The following is an 18,672-nucleotide window of genomic DNA, read 5'->3' on the forward strand; positions in this document are numbered from 1 at the left end:
CTCACTCTCCGCTGATGTGCGGCCATCTTTGAATTGGTTGAACCACTCCTTAATTTGTGTTACACCCATCACATCTTCCCCAAACACCTGCTGAATCTTACGAATTGTTTGACTTTGAGAATCACCAAGCTTTTGACAAAATTTGATGCAGTATCTTTGCTCAATTCGTTCAGTCATCTTGCGAGAAAACTAAATCCGACAAACACTTAGAACAGCACCTTACTTGGCGACCACCAGCCAGTGACTGGCACAAGTGAATGCGGTGAAAAAATTCAAGCATGCACATTACGGTTCCTCCTTCCACCGTGCACAGTGGCGCCGCCTTAGAATCACTACTTTGCGCGGGAAAATTTAAGGTTGGATACATTTTAGACAGGCCTCGTATATGCACAACATTACAATGTTTGTCGACTAAAAAAATCTAACCTCCATGATATTTTTAACGATTTATTTTGTCAGAACTATTGCGGAAATTATACTAATTTGTAACAAGGGTCCCTCCCTGTAACACTGGTCCCTTTCTTGTGGGACCGAGGTTTCATTTAACATACAATTATTAAATACTGGTGGATAAAGTAACTTCGAATATTATTTCATGTGATTGTTTATAGGAAAGAAAAAAAGTCTGATGATGAAAGTAGGAAATATGAAAGGGAGAAGATATGTAGGCAGAGGGCAAATATGACTGAAGAGGAATTGCAGAAAAAAAAGGGATTATGGCAAAGAATATTAAAAAAAATAGCAGATATGACTGATCGTGAAAAAAGAAATGTTCGAAGACAAATGAAATCTGAAGTACAGAAGTTTAGAAGATACCTTAAACAATGGGCTGTAAGGGAAAGATAACAACAATCCCTTGGTTTTTTTTTTAATTGGAAAATCTCACATAAAATTTTTTTCTAAGTTCAACTGATACCAGAATCTTCAATAATAGGAGGAAATGTAACCAATGTGAGAAAAAAGTACACAATTTAATATAATATATTTTTTCCAGTTTTGTTATTCATATTTGCTCATTTCAGAATATTCACCCGTATGTAGAGTTATATTTGAAGAATGCATGGACACAGGAAGCTCATTTTCGTTATCATATGGACAGGAGATGTTTTGAAAATGAGCTCCTCAAATATCATATGCAGAAACTTTTCTTCAAGTAGTACGAACAATTAAGTGAAAGCAGCACCTAAAAGTAAACAGTGGTTTTAATTTATGGAACAATATAGAGTAATGTAATGTAATGCGTATTAATACTGTAAGTAATGTATGCAATTGTCAATGAAACTCGACATTTTATTAGTGCACATTTATTCGAAATATTATTATATCAGGCATACAGGAAAATCAGAATGCTTGATATATTCATACGATCTGATCCTCCATACACTGATAATTTCAACGAAAATTTGTTACTGTCGTTACTGATATGGTTACATTTTTTAAAAACACAATAAAAGACATACTGTCACTACTGATAGAAGCTGACAATAATAAAATTCATTTATAATATCACCTCAGATTTCTCATCCTAAGTTGAAATTTTTATTCCTGTGGTCTCTCTCAGAATGTTTAAAACTTGTGAAAGCAGTGCTTCTCGTTTCCTCCTCCTTTGGAGTGACCTTATTGGTCTGAGGTACTTAAGCTTATTATTCTGATCCACTCTGTGCCTCAACTACAAGAATTAAACAGGCAACCAAGAGGCAAACATAAAGTTACATAAATTGATTTATAAAACAGTTATATTACCGGTTCTTCTGTATGGTTGTGAAACTTGGACTCTCACTCTGAGAGAGGAACATATGTTAAGGTGTTTGAGAATAAGGTGCTTAGGAAAATATTTGGGGCTAAGCGGGATGAAGTTACAGGAGAATGGAGAAAGTTACACAACACAAAACTGCACATATTATATTCTTCACCTAACATAATTAGGAACTTAAAATCCAGACGTTTAAGATGGGCAGGGCATGTAGCACGTATGGGCGAATCCAGAAATGCATTAGAGTGTTAGTTGGGAGACCGGAGGGAAAAAGACCTTTAGGGAGGCCGAGACGTAGATGGGAGGATAATATTAAAATTGATTTGAGGGAGGTGGGGTGTGATGATAGAGACTGGATTAATCTTGCACAGGATAGGGACCGATGGCGGGCTTATGTGAGGGCGGCAATGAACCTTCGGGTTCCTTAAAAGCCATTTGTAAGTAAGTTGATTTAATCCTGTTTAAATCTTCAGGAGACACAAAGCAGTTCCCAACAAGACATTTATACCTGACTCCATCCAATTCAAGATAGATAACTGGAGCAGTACATGAGGAAGTTTTCTCTTCGTTCCCAAATTGTCTGTGCATGGGTTCGTCGATGACATCCATGACTTGTAGCTGTCCCTTCAGACGCAAGTGACCTTTCAGTGTCCCTGTCACCATACTGAAACTCCTAAAAGGGATTTACTGAAGTCAGGTCACGGATCCTCAATGCGGAATTTAGCCTGTTTTATAGGTGGTACTTTATTCCAAATCCTTCTATATATTTTACGAAGATATTTCAGTGCAGTGAGTTCAGAACTCAAGGGAGGCCAATTCTGGCCCAACAGCAGGAGATAAAGCCCACCTTTCTGTCAAAGCAACAGCGTATTCATTCCTGGGAAACCAATATCCAGGATTCACATATTATTATGAACTTTATTATTCTTGCAAATTGGCATAAGGTGCTCTTGAACTCTTCAACCAAACTCAAAGTGATGATTCTAAATGTTTTAATGCACCCACAGCAGATTATAAAAAAATAAATATGATACTATCTCAATGTCATTACAAATTTTACGCATATTGTAACAGCTCAGTTTCTTTATCATGCTGCAAATGAAACTGCTGTTTATAGTTTATTTTCTGGAATTATCACTTGAAAATAGTAATATCCGTTACAAGAGCGGTATGTTGAAGTTTTCATGTTCGAGGAAAAGTTTGAAAAAGCGAAACGTAGTTGAGCTTTTTTAATGTCCGAGAATTGAAAGAAAACATACCGCTCGTGTATCGTACATTATTTTGTGCGAAGATCGTTTATTACATACCTGAAAAAGGAATTTCTAATTAGATGCAATGAAATCTCCATCTTGGTTTCTGTTCAATGACGGCAATTTTGGAAAACAAAAATATCTATCTTCAACATTGTTGCTTTAAAATGTTTTCTGTGTTTACTATACTCCAGCAGGCCGTGATATACGTCTGTCTTTTTTTTTTCCCCCAGTCTATAAATGCGAACTTAAACGGCTTCCTTAATGTTACATGCATCAAGAAATGCAGTAACTTTATTGAAGTTGTAAAGTTTACTTAATTTTTGCAAATATTTAAAAACAATAATTAACAGTGCAATTTAGGTGAAATTGCAGTGGTAAGTTTCCAATTTATAATTATTACTATATTGAACGTCTCTAAAATAATATGTTAAAAGCCTAAAGCAGTAAAATCAATATGTCACTTAAGCGGTGAGAAGAGAGAAATTGTTATGTGTGTTCAGTTGGGAATACTGAATGTGGAATTTTAGACTTACCGCGGGTTGGTTTTGTGCGGAAACCAAGCAAATACGCACGATCTCGCACAAGCATACATAAATGAAGTCAATTAGTATGCACCCAAATAAGACTGCATACTTAAGGAATTCTTTATAACAAAAAATGAAATAAACATGCACGCACACACATACACACTATTAATTTTAAGAAGAGAATCTTTAGGTTGTAAGTAACCAAAAGTGAAAAGTCATTTTGATATTTGAATAATGGTTTAGCCGAAAAAAAAAAAATTGTATCTGAAGTTTGAATCTTATTTATGGTAAAACTATTGGGTATTGAGACGTATGAGTGGCAAGACATTAACGTGAACAACAAGCCGAAAAAAATATTCCTTTGTCATTTCTTAGAAAAATGCTTCCTGTGTGTAATAAGATACAAAATTAACTGATTAAAAACGCATTTACAGTGTGACGGGAATTTCATCAGTTAATTTTGTACGTCATTATAATGGTTGTGAAGCTCATGCACTATGAAGTAGTACTGCTACTTCGTATATACAGGGTGATTCACGAGGAGTTACTGCCACTTACGGAGCTTATTTCCGGAGACATTCTGAGCAAAAAATGGCATATGTGTCCTAATCTCAATATTTTCAGAGCTACACTAATTTGAAGTTGTTTGTAAAATACTATTATTCTTTAGTTTTAAGGGTAAAAAACGCGCGCGCGCGCACACACACAGAGTTAAATCTTTCTAAACTCTACCTATACCTCTGGAGTGAAAAAAATTAGGCCCTACAATTGAGTTATAGTTCGGTAGGTAATGAAAAAGTAATTGGAAAATTAATATAAAATATATTTCCTACTTTGGAACGTAAAATAGAAAGAAAAAACAGAAATTAAATTCCATATTTTCTGTTATTTCTTAAATGGTTTCATATGAAGCGTTATTACTGCCCAAGCAAAAACTATCAGCCTTATAATCATACGACTGATACTGGTAAATGACAGGAGACCATTGAATATGGACGATAACCGTACAATAACAGCACAAGTAAAACTGAAATCTACGTATATGCATACTTAATACTTACAGCAATCTCTCTACATGCCGACATAGACAAGCCTGTCCCTTCGATCTGTTTTAAGGCATAATCTTTTGTGTCCGACCTGTAACATATGAGTAGAATATGTTTATTATTACACATCTCCTCAACTAATAACATACAAGAAAATAATCCCAATCTCGATTAGCATTTTCTGTAGCCTTTGTTTAAAAGAATACTACGGGAACCCAAAACTGCAACATTAAATACAAGTTTTTGCTTATTCATATTCCTTGCTGATTTAACTTTCATTATTATGCATTTATGAAGTGTAATTCATACATCTTTTTTTAAATAACGTGACACATAGCTACTTAGCATATTGTATGCATTTAAAAAATATAATTCAAACAAATATATAATGCATCTAGTTAGTAACTATGGGAATTTAAATTCATTCAATGCAATACATGTGTATGTGTACAACGAATACATTAACAAGAGTCTGAATGGAGAATATATTATAATCAATCTATCATTCTCGTGATGTAATATTTCTTTCGTAAATTAATTAAACATGCTGGTGATAGTTTTATAGGCAATGCGAACATAATATTGTACTGGCATTTATCATCTATGCGATTCATTACATTTATGGAATGCAACATATTTTAGAAGACGGAAATAATTTAATTAACCTAGGCTCTTTTCAACACAGGTTCCGGCGTCACCTAAGTGGTAACACCAAAATGTTTGGATCTCATTTTATTTTTCTGCATAATGTTACTCTAATATTCAATAAATAAATAGGATGGCATCTTCATGAGCCGGAATTCGTTATAGTAGTCTGTACAGTAGCCACTCTAGATAGTGTATTTTAAGGTTATGTTTAAAGCTAAACTTCGGTAAAATAAAATCTCATAACTAATAACAAGGTTTAGATCAACACCACGGTAAACACCACTTTAAAATAATACGATTCCAAACGGTAAAAAGATGTAAATATTTCGCACCCATCTTTTCTCCGAGCTTTGTATACATGTCCGTATGTCCCGCGACCAACTTTACAACCCTCATAATCAAACAAATCTTCTACTTTGGCACGTTCTGATGCTGTTTTCAGTTTGAATTCGTAGTCCATCATTAAGGAAGACAGTTTTATAATTATCCCTGATAAGGAGGTTCAGTCCCCCTGAACTCCCTGAAAATGTTTTGGGCAAATATGACATGAAGCTAACAATTATACACCATTACAGTTACGGTCATTCGTGTTTCTTTTTCTAATGTTTTGCTTATGTTTTACGAGTGACACATTTTCTCACTAGAGTTCATCAGAAACGCTAAATGTTAATATCCCCAACATTATCGCATATTAGTGAAATTTCCCTCGCGTATGTAAACTTGAAATAGTTATTACAATTAGAAATATTTAAAGATGAATGTAGTAAAATACGAGTCACAATATATATTAACCGACGTTACAGCAGTTAAATTTGTCCGGGAATGGATACTTGCAGGTAATTGTTACACTAACCTCAAACCAACTACTATATGTATTTATCTTAGTTTATTCATCATAAAATTCCATATTTGTTATAATATTGATTCGAAAACAATTCGCAGTATTTTCGGTTCTAGTTTCATTCACATTACCAAACTGATTCTAAATAAAACATGCATCTGAATTTAGGTTATGTAAAATTCATATATGAGAGGAGACAATATGAATGTCACCTTATGTAATTATAGTCATAAATTGTTCGAAGACAAGTTGAAAGCTCATAAGTGACACCACTAAGGCATCACTCATGAGGCAACTAAGCCATGAGGTGATGGGTAGGTGACCAGTTCCTTTCTCCCTCCACCATACATAACTGACTAGTAACATATTACACTAATCAGACTTAAGATGTATACAAACATTATTGTTCTTTCTCTGACACATAGCTATCGTCAAGTGAGATGTACAGTAAGGCCCGAAAGTCTTGTCCCCCCCTCCCTTGTTTGTATGTTGATTTGCATCCATTTTGAACATGTCATAGCAGATGTGTGAAAATGATTGATACTTTACGTTCAGCTTGTTTAGTGATCCAGAACACCAGTATGGGCACCATCATTGTCGCGGCACAAAATGATGCGATACCATGTCCAGTGTGAAATTTTCCACAGCAAAGGCGGTGTGATTTTCCTGAATGTCTCCCTAACAGCTTGCTTCAAATCTTCAATTGTCTGGTATCGGTGTTTCAGACATGCTGCTTAATTATTCCCCACAGGGAAATCACACACCTTTGCTGTGAAAAATTTCACACAGGACATGGCGCCGCATCATTTTGTGCCGCGACAATGATGGTGCCCATACTGATGTTCTGGATCACTAAACAAGCTGGAACGTAAAGTATCAACCATTGTCACACATTTGCTATGACATGTTCAAAATGGATGCACATCAACATACAAACAAGGTGGGGGGGGGCGACAAGACTTTCGGACCTTACTGTACTAATTGATAGTAGATGTAGGCCTACATATCAGCCAGAACCTCAATCAATCAATACCTCTTTTAGACGGGCAGACATTATTGCTATCAATGGACGCTTAAAACGGGCTCTTGTTCTTGACCCTACTATCCGTTTCGAAAGAAACCTAAATCAGGCCACTGAAGTTGATATTGAGAAGAAGTCCATATATGAGCTTTGTCTGCCGTATCTTTCTCAAAAGTACAACGTCCCTCTTAAACAATGGTCCGTCATTGGTTTGCTGTTTGGCAGTAGAGGTTCAATCACAAAATTCACGTGGAATTATCTTAAGGAACTTCACATTCCTTTTGATTATGTAATGTCTATTCTTATAAATATTATCAAGGATTCTCTTCAAATATTACATCATCATCTCTATTTCAATTAATCAGCTTATATTTGCCTTCAGCAATTAACTTTCTTTTTTCTTTAATGTATCACATCACATTATATTATACATGTTTATTGTATTCAGGACCCTTGTGGTCACTCAAAATTCTTTGAGCTGATGTCTATAATTTAGAATTTTATTATGGTCATAATATTAGGTATACAATATTTTGCTGCCATTTCTGAAAGAACTAATGGTTACATTTAAATCCAGCCATTCTTCCTTATTTTACTCATGACGACAAATCATAAATAATCAATCTGGTTTATTCCTATTGACATTTTCCCCAAAAGTGAAAATATCAAGGTTTATTTGTTTATAATAAAATGAATAGCTACAGAAATTTTTTTTATTATGAGAAAGCATTGATTGTGTTGCAGAGTTGTTTTTCTTCTAAATATATTGAAGTTTTACAATAAATACCGGTACATTATTTTTACATCAAATAGCCTACTGCATCTAGAAGCGTTTTTTTTTTTTTTTTTTTTTACTAAAAACTTGAACGAGCAGATATAGTATTCTTCACAATATTATTTTGTTCTGTCGATTGACACCTTCTTCTATATGTTTATATTTTGTACTTCATAACAAAATAGTAACCATAGGTAAAGTAGGCATAAAGATAAAGATTTAAGAGGAAGGTGTAACTTACAGGTGTGCACTTCATTTATATTACCCGGTAAATGCTGTATTACACATTCTACTGCTAAGAGACACTAAAACCACAAATGTGGAGGCAGTACTCAAGAACAATAATAACCAATTTGGTAGAACCTATTCTTCAAGATCTATTGTGCTACCCCATCCTAAATCCCAACCAATAAGTCTGGTCTTCATAATGAATCGAACAAAATCACTGATTGAGGCAATTGAAAGCTCTTTTAATTTTGGGAAATGATCCCTAAAACACTAGCTTTTTGATAAGTCAGGGTCTCGCAGACTGGTGTTGTGGAAGAGAAGGCCTGATGGCCTTAACTACAGCAGAATAAGTAAATAAATAATACGCAGGCAGCTGTCATATTCTATTAATAATTCATCATGCAATTTTTATGTTTGTACTAACATTTTAGGTATTGGAGGAACTATTCAAATTTTCGAAATAAAATCTGGTAAACTTGTAACAAAGGAGGAGATATTTGAAGAACAAAGCATACACCACATATTTATTGCACAGAATCGGAATCTAGCTGTGGTTGGAGGGAAGAGAATACAGCTGTGTGAGATTGAGGATGGAGATTCCTTTAAGTAAGTAATTTTTATTCACATGTTAAAATATTATATTGACATTAATGTCGGTATTCTAAAACGTTACTTTGTTTGGATGTACAGATAGGCCTATTGTGCATTAAGTATACCTTTTAGCATATATTTTCAGAAATAAGTATCACAACTTTGTATGCGAATTATATGGAACAAATGTGAGAACTTACCACAACTTTTCATAATAGATTACAATTCTGTAGGAAATTTCTTTGGTAACACTATTTTTTTTTTTTTCATTTTTTAATCTTAGATTTTATATTTTCAATTGCTTTAACTTCAAGATCATTTCACAACTATTTGGAGCAGTACAATATTGTTACATTTAATACAATGCATTGCTGCCATCTATTGGCCAGTCCTCTTATCTCCATGCCATCTAGCGGTCATGTCAGCATACATGTCCTCCATGTACAATTAATGGGGATTACTATTCAAATTGTACAATAGCCGAAAGGTCATGAGACTATCATCTCGGTACCAGGTCATATAATGGATGGAAAAACATAAAAAATCAATGGATCTTGCAAAACAATATCTGTATTTTATGTAATGAAAATGGGAACTAATTCGACATTAACTTTTAAATTATTAGATTCCTACTTATTTGATCATCATCATCATCATCATCATCATCATCATCATCATTGCTAATTCAAAATTTGTCATGGAATTCGTGTAGCACGTGATTTTTCAATTTGTTTCTGTAAACATCTATATGATCCAGAGAGGGTGAAATTTGTTTCTCTTATAATCTGCATTCCTTTTCTTCTGCATTCTTATCATGAATAATTCTGAGAAATCAGGAAGCATCTATTTTTTTGTTTGTTTGCATGTGATATTTATTTTACATTTGTATCTGAGTAATGAAAACCATGAGATTCTTATACTGCAATGGAAATGATGATGATGATGATAATGATGATGATGATGATGATGACGACCACCACCACCACCACATTAATAATAATAATAATAATAATAATAATAACAATAATCTATACTAATAATAAATCTGTAGCCGAAATTTTTCTGGTAATTTTCGATTTTCCAAAAATAATTGGTCCTAACATATATAATTAACCACTCTGAAACCGAAAATCGCTTTTTTGAAATTTTTGTCTGTATGTCTGTCTGTCTGTCTGTCTGGATGTTTGTTACCTTTTCACGCGATAATGGCTGAATCGATTTATATGAAAATTGGAATATAAATAAGTTCGCTGTAACTTAGATTTTAGGCTATATGACATTCAAAATTTAAAAGGGGGGTTGTAAGGGGGCCTGAATTAAATAAATCGAAATATATAGCTTATTACTGATTTTTGTGAAATATTACATAACAAAAGTTTCTTTAAAAATGATTTTCGATAAGTTTTATTCTTTTGCAAAATTTTGATAGGACTGATATTTAATGAGATAAATGAGTTTTAAAATTAAAATACAATGCCATCTAAGGCGGTGTAATGAAATGAAAACAAATGACTACGTCTATAAGGGGCCTTGGACAACAACAATCGAATGCTATGAAACATAGCCTACAGAGAATGTTTCTGTGTTTGTATGAAGTAATATCGAAAGCTAAATTAACCGATTTGTATAATTAATTATTATTTCACCATTGGAAAGTGTAGTTTCTCTAGATGGACATAATGCTATAATGTTATTACAGTAACTTCTGAGTGCTCTCTGGACCAAAATGATCGCATTTTAATTATTTAAATACAATTTAAATGAAGTAACATATTAAACGATTTATCCTTCTATCAAACACGAATGTTCCATGGACCAGATGTCCTATTTTAATTATGTAATTACTTTATATTTATTTCTAACAGGTGCAGCGGAGCACACGGGTACGGCTAGTAATAATAATAATACCATTATCGTCTTTCTTGATAATGTAATTTGTAATTATCTAAAAGTCTATTCACTATATTTTTAATCCTGATATCAACAAAGCAAAATGTATTCATCTGCAAGTGATTGCTGTGATTGAAATAATAACACGGGATGCTGGTACTACTTTCAAGTGCCATGTGGCAAGGTATGAGTGCTGCTTTGTTAAAGTAGCCCACAGTCAAATAAAACTATGATCGCTGTAAGATTAAAATTATTACAATTGTTGTTGTTTAATCAACTGTCTGAAAACAGGTCTGAACCCCACAAGTGATACCAACATGGCACCACTTATGAGACAACTAGGCCAGGAGATAATGGGGTGGGGTGGCCAGTTCCTTTCCCTCTATTATAATTAACAATTCTAAATTAATTAAGTTAACATTACTTACATTAACAGTCACTGTCAGTGTACAGAAATGGCAAAAAAACCGGACCGACCCTTGTAGCTGATACAAAAGAATTCTGTGCTGTGTATTGTGTCAAACTGTGGTAATTTCAATATGAATAATGAAGCCAGAGGTATGTACTGCTATTTAATGTAAAAATACGCAGTTATCTTTGCCGAAGAGAGGTAGAAATGTAATATTGATGCCAGATGAAAATAAAACTCTCAAAGTTTTTTCGTCTGTAAGTTTGAGGCATGGGACTGAACCCGGATGGTCTATGGCGAGTCCTTGGCATCAACCCCTTTGATTAGATTACCCCCCTTTGAGTTGATTACCTGGTTGGGTTTTTCCGAGGTTTTCCCTAAATCAAAAGGCAAATGCCGGGTAATATTTTGGCGAATCCTCGGACGTCACCTCATCTCACTACATCTTGACAAAATATTGTAAAAAATTGCACAAAATTGTAAAAATTGTAGAAAATTACTAAATTGTAAAACTATAAAAATTTGTAAAAATTGTAATTGTAATATTGTAAAATTTTGACTTGTTCCACATCTTAAAGCTTCATTGCTCATGTAAGATCTATGGAATAAAATAAATAAATGAATGAATCAATGAAACTGAAGAAAACAAAAGACGGTAAGAATAAAACAAATGCAATAAATTTCATTGTTACAATTAATTGTACAAGATGGATGTGTTTTGTGACTAGCAAAATTTGAATCTGTGACTCTGAAATCAGCTAAAAGGGTTGGTCCGGTTTTTTTTTTTGCCCTACTGTACATGAATAAAAATTCCCGAACCTGTTTTGAAGCAATAAAAGAGGTTTTTTTTTGTATCAGACAGCAGGAAATTTAAATCGTAAAATAGGCAATGATGATTATCAGGCTTCTGTGTGTATCATGTTTTGACAGGATCTCGAGGCGTGTAGCATGGTGTGCTGATGACTGGATCCAGTATCTGACATGGCTCGAGTGTGGAAATGTAGTCACAGTGACTGCACACAACAAAATCTCCCTGTGGAATGGTCAAACAGGACAGAAACTGAAGAACATACATTGTCAAATAAATTGTATCTTGTATCCTTTATGTATCGTAGATGGTACTTACTGTTGAGATAGCTCATTATATTCGCAGAGATGCCAACCTTTCAAGTGTTTATTAGTAATTCCATATTGCGAGTGATGAAAGAAATGGATTTGATATTTAGAAGATTTTGTAGAATTCCTGACTTATAAAATTGCTGTGGGACAAGTTGGCAAATTGTCACCTCTTCTTTTCCTGTTGCTGTTTTATCGCCATATAAATTTAGTACGATTCTTGGCATCTCTCAGTGCAGTCCCTACCCGGAGATCCGATTGAGGGACTATTTTACCTCCGGAGAATTTTACACTGAGGGACTCCATGAATATAAACAGTGAAAAATATAGTGGGACTGCGTTGGTGGTAATGCAGCTTATGTGGGTACCTCTTTGTTACTTGTTAGCTTAAACAACAAGTTTAAGCCCCCTCACCACGACAAGGTGAGTACCCACGAGAGAGATATTCCAAAATATCAAGAAAGTTATTTCATACCATGTTCATCCTCCTCCAGTCTTGACACTGAATTGCTAGCTATTGATGCTGCTCTTCAGTGTGTTACTCAAATTTCTGAAAAGTCTATTTGCATACTTACCGACTCCAAGGGGGCTATATTTAATATAATTAAATGTGTACCAAACCTATATGCACATAGAATTATTCCAATTCAGAAACAACTACGTAAACTAAGAGAACTCCAAAAGGAAATAACATTTCAATGGATACCTAGTCATTGTGTATACCTGGAAACGAGAAAGTCTATAATATTGCAAAACAGGCAACATATTTGCAACCAAGACCTCTTCAAGTGATATCTCTATCCAATGCTTTTACTTCAGTAAAGTCTCATTTTACAAACCTATGGATCAACAATTGGCTCTCTTCTGTACAAAAGAAACCAAATGACCTGGAAATGTACAAAAACTTACCCAGACATGTTCAAACATTTTTAACAAGAGCCAGAACAGGTCACATTGTCACTCAATTGTACCTACACCGATTTCACATTTCTGATAATCCTACTTGTCTGTGGTGTAATAATCGTGATGAATATCTGGAACACATTCTTCTATACTGTCCATCCATAAACCACAAAAGAAGTACATTAAAATCATCAGTACCAGTTGCAGAAGATACAGCCCTGCAGTAAATATTGACTACACCCCACCTCTGGCAACTAGCAACAGGCATCTATAATGAACACCGATCAAAATACCCCTCATTTCTCGTGAAAAACAACAACTGAATATACTACAGTGGACTATAGTGGACTTTATGTTGTCAGCAAACAGTTGCATACATTAAGAAGATTGATTTTATCGCCGCATCATTGAGTAGTCTTTAGTAGAAGTTAAATAAAGAGCTACCTACGGTGCAATACTCCTTAACAAGTTTGTTCAGATACTGTGCTCTTCTGGATGGGTCATCATGGGATGAGATGATTGTGTTTGCTGGCACTGTGTTCCAGCAAGTCTTGGTGTGGGCTCCAGCCTCTGTACAGACAGAAAAAGAAGTGTGTCCAGTACTTCACACACTAGAGGGTCACGATGTGAGATTCATTCATTCATTAACCCTCCTCTTCTTCTTCTTCTTCTTCTTCAGTCCCTTCTGCTGCTAAGCGTCGGGTTCTCCGTCCATTTCATCCATTTTTCCCGGTCTCTACACATTCTCTTCATCTCTACCATTGTTTTTCCCTTCTTTTGGCCTATTCTTTCTATTGTATCCTCGCATTTAATCCTTGGTCTTCCTCATCGCTTTCTTCCTTCCACTCTCATTTCCATCACCTGTTTAACCTTCCTTTCCTCTCCCATACGATATGCATGCCCAAACCATTTCAACTGCCTTTCATTAATCACCTCTGTTAATGCTTTTCTCATTTTAACTTCTTCTCTTATCCTGTCATTCCTTATCCTATCTCTTCTGGTCTTTCCTACAGTTCTTCTAAGATATTTCATTTCCACTGCTGTTAATTTACTTCGATGTTTATCTAAGAGTGGTAAGCTTTCGGTACTGTATTGTATTATAGGTTTAATTATTGAATTATATATCTGTATTTTTGTCTTAGTGGTTATTTCTTTTTTCCCAACTATTGTATTACTTATTTGATAGTATGCTGATGTTGCTTTCTGTACATTCAATGTTAAATTCTGTTCGCTGTCTATCTTCCTTAGAGATCCACATTACTTTACTCTTGTTGACATTAATCCGCATCCCTTTTCTCATTAACTCTTTGTTCCATTCCATCAGCATGTGTTGTAGGCTTTCAGGTGTTTCTGCTATTAAAATTATATCATCCGCATAGATTAACATTTGTAAATATACTGGTCTTAATCTCCAATTTCCCACTTTAGTTCTCCATTCACTAACCCACCAGAGATAATATCAAAATTGCAGCTGAGCAGAGCATAGGCTATTAGAAAACTAAGAAAAAAAACCGTGGTTTGATGAAGATTTTTTCATGGGTAGTACAAAGAAGGAAACAGGCAAAATTGAAATTCTTACAGATCCAACAGATCCAGTCCAGGCGAATAGAGATAATTATTTCATTGAAAGATAGGAAGCAAGTCGTACATTTAGGAACAAAAAAAGAGATTACTCGAAGGAAAAACTGAATGAGGTAGAAACAAATAGTAAGAATGAAAAACATTAGAGATTTATATAAGGGCATAAAGGAATTTAAGAAAGGATATCAGGCAAGGGTAAACATTATCAAGGATGAGAATGGTGACTTGCTTGCAGACTCTCATTCCATCCTGAACTTACTTACTTACTTACTTACAAATGGCTTTTAAGGAACCCGAAGGTTCATTGCCGCCCTCACATAAGCCCGCCATCGGTCCCTATCCTGTGCAAGATTAAGCCAGTCTCTATCATCATACCCCACCTCCCTCAAATCCATTTTAATATTATCCTCCCATCTACGTCTCGGCCTCCCTAAAGGTCTTTTTCCCTCCGGTCTCCCAACTAACACTCTATATGCATTTCTGGATTCGCCCATACGTGCTACATGCCCTGCCCATCTCAAACGTCTGGATTTCAAGTTCCTAATTATGTCAGGTGAAGAATACAATGCGTGCAGTTCTGTGTTGTGTAACTTTCTCCATTCTCCTGTAACTTCATCCCGCTTAGCCCCAAATATTTTCCTAAGCACCTTATTCTCAAACACCCTTAACCTATGTTCCTCTCTCAGAGTGAGAGTCCAAGTTTCACAGCCATATAGAAGAACCGGTAATATAACTGTTTTATAAATTCTAACTTTCAGATTTTTGGACAGCAGACTGGATGATAAGAGCTTCTCAACCGAATAATAACACGCATTTCCCATATTTATTCTGCGTTTAATTTCCTCCCGAGTGTCATTTATATTTGTTACTGTTGCTCCAAGATATTTGAATTTTTCCACCTCTTCGAAGGATAAATCTCCAATATTTATATTTCCATTTCGTACAATATTCCCGTCACGAGACATAATCATATACTTTGTCTTTTCGGGATTTACTTCCAAACCGATCGCTTTACTTGCTTCAAGTAAAATTTCCGTGTTTTCCCTAACCGTTTGTGTATTTTCTCCTAACATATTCACGTCATCCGCATAGACAAGAAGCTGATGTAGCCCGTTCAATTCCAAACCCTGCCTGTTATCCTGAACTTTCCTAATGGCATATTCTAAAGCGAAGTTAAAAAGTAAAGGTGATAGTGCATCTCCCTGCTTTAGCCCGCAGTGAATTGGAAAAGGATCAGATAGAAACTGACCTATACGGACTCTGCTGTATGTTTCACTGAGACACATTTTAATTAATCGAACTAGTTTCTTGGGAATACCAAATTCAATAAGAATATCATATAATACTTCCCTCTTAACCGAGTCATAAGCCTTTTTGAAATCTATGAATAACTGATGTACTGTACCCTTATACTCCCATTTTTTCTCCATTATCTGCCGAATACAAAAAATCTGATCAATAGTCGATCTATTACGCCGAAAACCATTCCATCCTGAACAGATGGAAAAACTATTTTGGGCAACTACTAAATGTACATAGGCCAAATAGAAATGATCAGGTCGTCATTGAAATACAAACAGCTGAGCCATTTATACCTGAAGCCATGCTTTCTGAAGTCGAAATTGCGATAGAAAATCTGAAAAAGTACAAGTCTCCAGATAACGATCAAATTCCAGCAGAATTAATATAAGAGAGTGGGAAAGCATTATCTAGTGAAATTTATAAGCTTGTACTGTACTTGATATTTGGGAAAAGAATATTGTACCGGAACAATGGAAGGACTCCATAATTGTACCTCTCTTTAAGAAGGGGGAAAAGACTAACTCTAGTAACTTTTGAGGAATATCACTTCTATTGACGTACAAAATTTTGCCCAATATTCTTTTGAGAAGATCACTCCAAATGTAGATGAAATTATTGGGGATCATAAGTGTGGTTTTAGGCATAATAGATCGACTACTGATCAGATTTTTTTTGTATTTGATAGATATTGGAGGAAAAATGGGAGTATAAGGGCACAGTACATCAGTTATTCTCGGTTAAGAGAGAAGTTTTATATAACATTCTTATTAAATTTGATATTCCCAAGAAACTAGTTCGATTAATTAAAATGTGTCTCAGTGAAATGTATAGCAGAGTCCGTATAGGCTAGTTTCTGTCTCACACTTTTTCAATTCACTGTGGGCTAAAGTAGGGAGATGCACCATCATCTTTACTTTTTAACTTCGCTTTAGAATATGCCATTAGGAAAGTGCAGGAAAACCGAGAGAGTTTGGAATTGAACGGGTTACATCAGTTGCTTGTTTATGCAGATGACGTGAATATGTTAGGAGAAACTCTACAAACTATTAGGGAAAACACGGGACTTTTACTTGAAGCAAGTAAAGAGATAGGTTTGGAAGTAAATCCCGAAAAGACAAAGTATAATATCGTATGAAATGGAAATATAAAATTGGAAATTTATCCTTTGAAGAGGTAGGAAAATTCAAATACTTTTGGAGCAACAGTAACAAATATAAATGACACTTGAGAGGAAATCAAACACAGAATAAATATGGGAAATGCCTGTTATTATTCGGTTGAGAAGCTTTTGTCATCCAGTCTGCCGTCAAAAAATCTTAAAGATAGAATTCATAAAACAGTTATGTTACTGGTTGTTCTGTATGGCTGTGAAACTTGGACTCTCACTTTGAGAGAGGAACAGAGGTTAAGGATGTTCCAGAATAAGGTGCTTAGGAAAATATTTGGGGCTAAAAGGAATGAAGTTACAGGAGAATGGAGTAAGTTACACAGCGCAGAACTGCACATATTGTATTCTTCACCTAACATAATTTTAGAAACATTAAATCGAGACGTTTGAGATGGGCAGGGCATATAGCACGTATGGATCAATCCATAAATGCATATAGAGTGTTAGTTGGGAGACCTGAAGGATAAAGACCTTTGGGGAAGCTGAGACGTAGATGGGAGGATAATATTAAAATTGATTTGAAGGAGGTGGGGTATGATAATAATAATAATAATAATAATAATAATAATAATAATAATAATAATAATGATTTATTTAACCTGGCAGAGTTAAGGCCATACGGCCTTCTCTAACACTCAACCAGGAGTAAAAACTGCGTTACAAAAACACTACAAATTTACAAAATACACTACAATTTTACACAAAAACTGAATAAGATAATAATAATAAAATGTAAACAACAAGTAAGAAGAAATCAGACATAATATATAACATAGAGAAGGAAAGAAAAAAGCATAATAAAATGTGAACAGCAGGTCAAAAATAAATGAGGCATACAAAGTATAAAAAAATAAGACAATTATTGATAATAATAATAATAGTAATAATAATAATAATAATCATAATAATAATAATACATAAGAATAGTAATAATAATAATGATAATAATAATAATAATGATAATAATAATAATAATAATAATAATAATAATAATAATAATAATAATAACAGGCCTAATAGTAATAATAATACTAATAGTAGTAATAAAATAGTGCAGTACAAAGCATACAATGAATACAATATTTTTAAGTACACACAGTAAGGAAAATTATGTTTATATATAGCTCAACTTATCACATTAGAGATATACCATTATCGGAAAATATGAAAACAAAAATATAAAATAAGTTAAAAATCACTAGAACATAAAAAAAGATGTGAATACGTGGAAACATGCAATACAACACTTGTCATAATAGTAAGTTAGTTTGGCAACTCGTCATAAGATAATTTTCTAACTTGGATTTGAAAGATTCCAATGTTCGGCAGCCCTTGACTTCAGGCGGCAGAGACTTCCAGTGACGAGAGGTAGCAACAGTGAAAGATGAGGAATACAGAGATGATGTGTGAAGTGGAATTTCTAGCGTGTTATCGCGTTGTGATCGAGTATTAATATTATGATAGCGAGAGAGAGTATGAAAACGAGCGAATAAATAATAGGGGGATGAAGTGTGCATAATTCGATATAGGAGAGAAAGTGAGTGCAGATTTCTCCTCTCATGTAACCTAAGCCATGATAACTTCTCGAAAGAAGGTGAGATATGATCATAGTATTGAACA

General features: G+C 34.4%; 2 protein-coding genes across 3 annotated transcripts in view; one reads left to right on the forward strand and one right to left on the reverse strand.

The window, feature by feature from the left end:
• The window catches only part of Cdk8 (cyclin-dependent kinase 8), a 29,697-nt gene extending 23,888 nt beyond the window's left edge, over window positions 1–5,809 (reverse strand). For both annotated transcript variants that reach the window (XM_069839121.1, XM_069839122.1), the window contains exons 1-2: window positions 5,560–5,809; window positions 4,595–4,670 (exon numbers count right to left, since the gene is read on the reverse strand). In XM_069839121.1, coding sequence (XP_069695222.1) covers window positions 4,595–4,670; window positions 5,560–5,690 — 207 coding nt within the window. In that variant the 5' untranslated portion in view covers window positions 5,691–5,809. The remainder of the gene's footprint in view (window positions 1–4,594; window positions 4,671–5,559) is intronic.
• A 75-nt stretch (window positions 5,810–5,884) lies between these two features.
• The window catches only part of LOC138708862 (tRNA (34-2'-O)-methyltransferase regulator WDR6), a 45,512-nt gene continuing 32,724 nt past the window's right edge, over window positions 5,885–18,672 (forward strand). The window contains exons 1-4 of the mRNA XM_069839120.1: window positions 5,885–6,063; window positions 8,524–8,698; window positions 11,913–12,077; window positions 13,480–13,627. Of these exons, the coding sequence (XP_069695221.1) occupies window positions 5,982–6,063; window positions 8,524–8,698; window positions 11,913–12,077; window positions 13,480–13,627 (570 nt within the window). The 5' untranslated portion in view covers window positions 5,885–5,981. The remainder of the gene's footprint in view (window positions 6,064–8,523; window positions 8,699–11,912; window positions 12,078–13,479; window positions 13,628–18,672) is intronic.

The sequence above is a fragment of the Periplaneta americana genome, chromosome 11 (genome assembly GCF_040183065.1).
Source record: "Periplaneta americana isolate PAMFEO1 chromosome 11, P.americana_PAMFEO1_priV1, whole genome shotgun sequence".
Taxonomy (NCBI): domain Eukaryota; kingdom Metazoa; phylum Arthropoda; class Insecta; order Blattodea; family Blattidae; genus Periplaneta; species Periplaneta americana.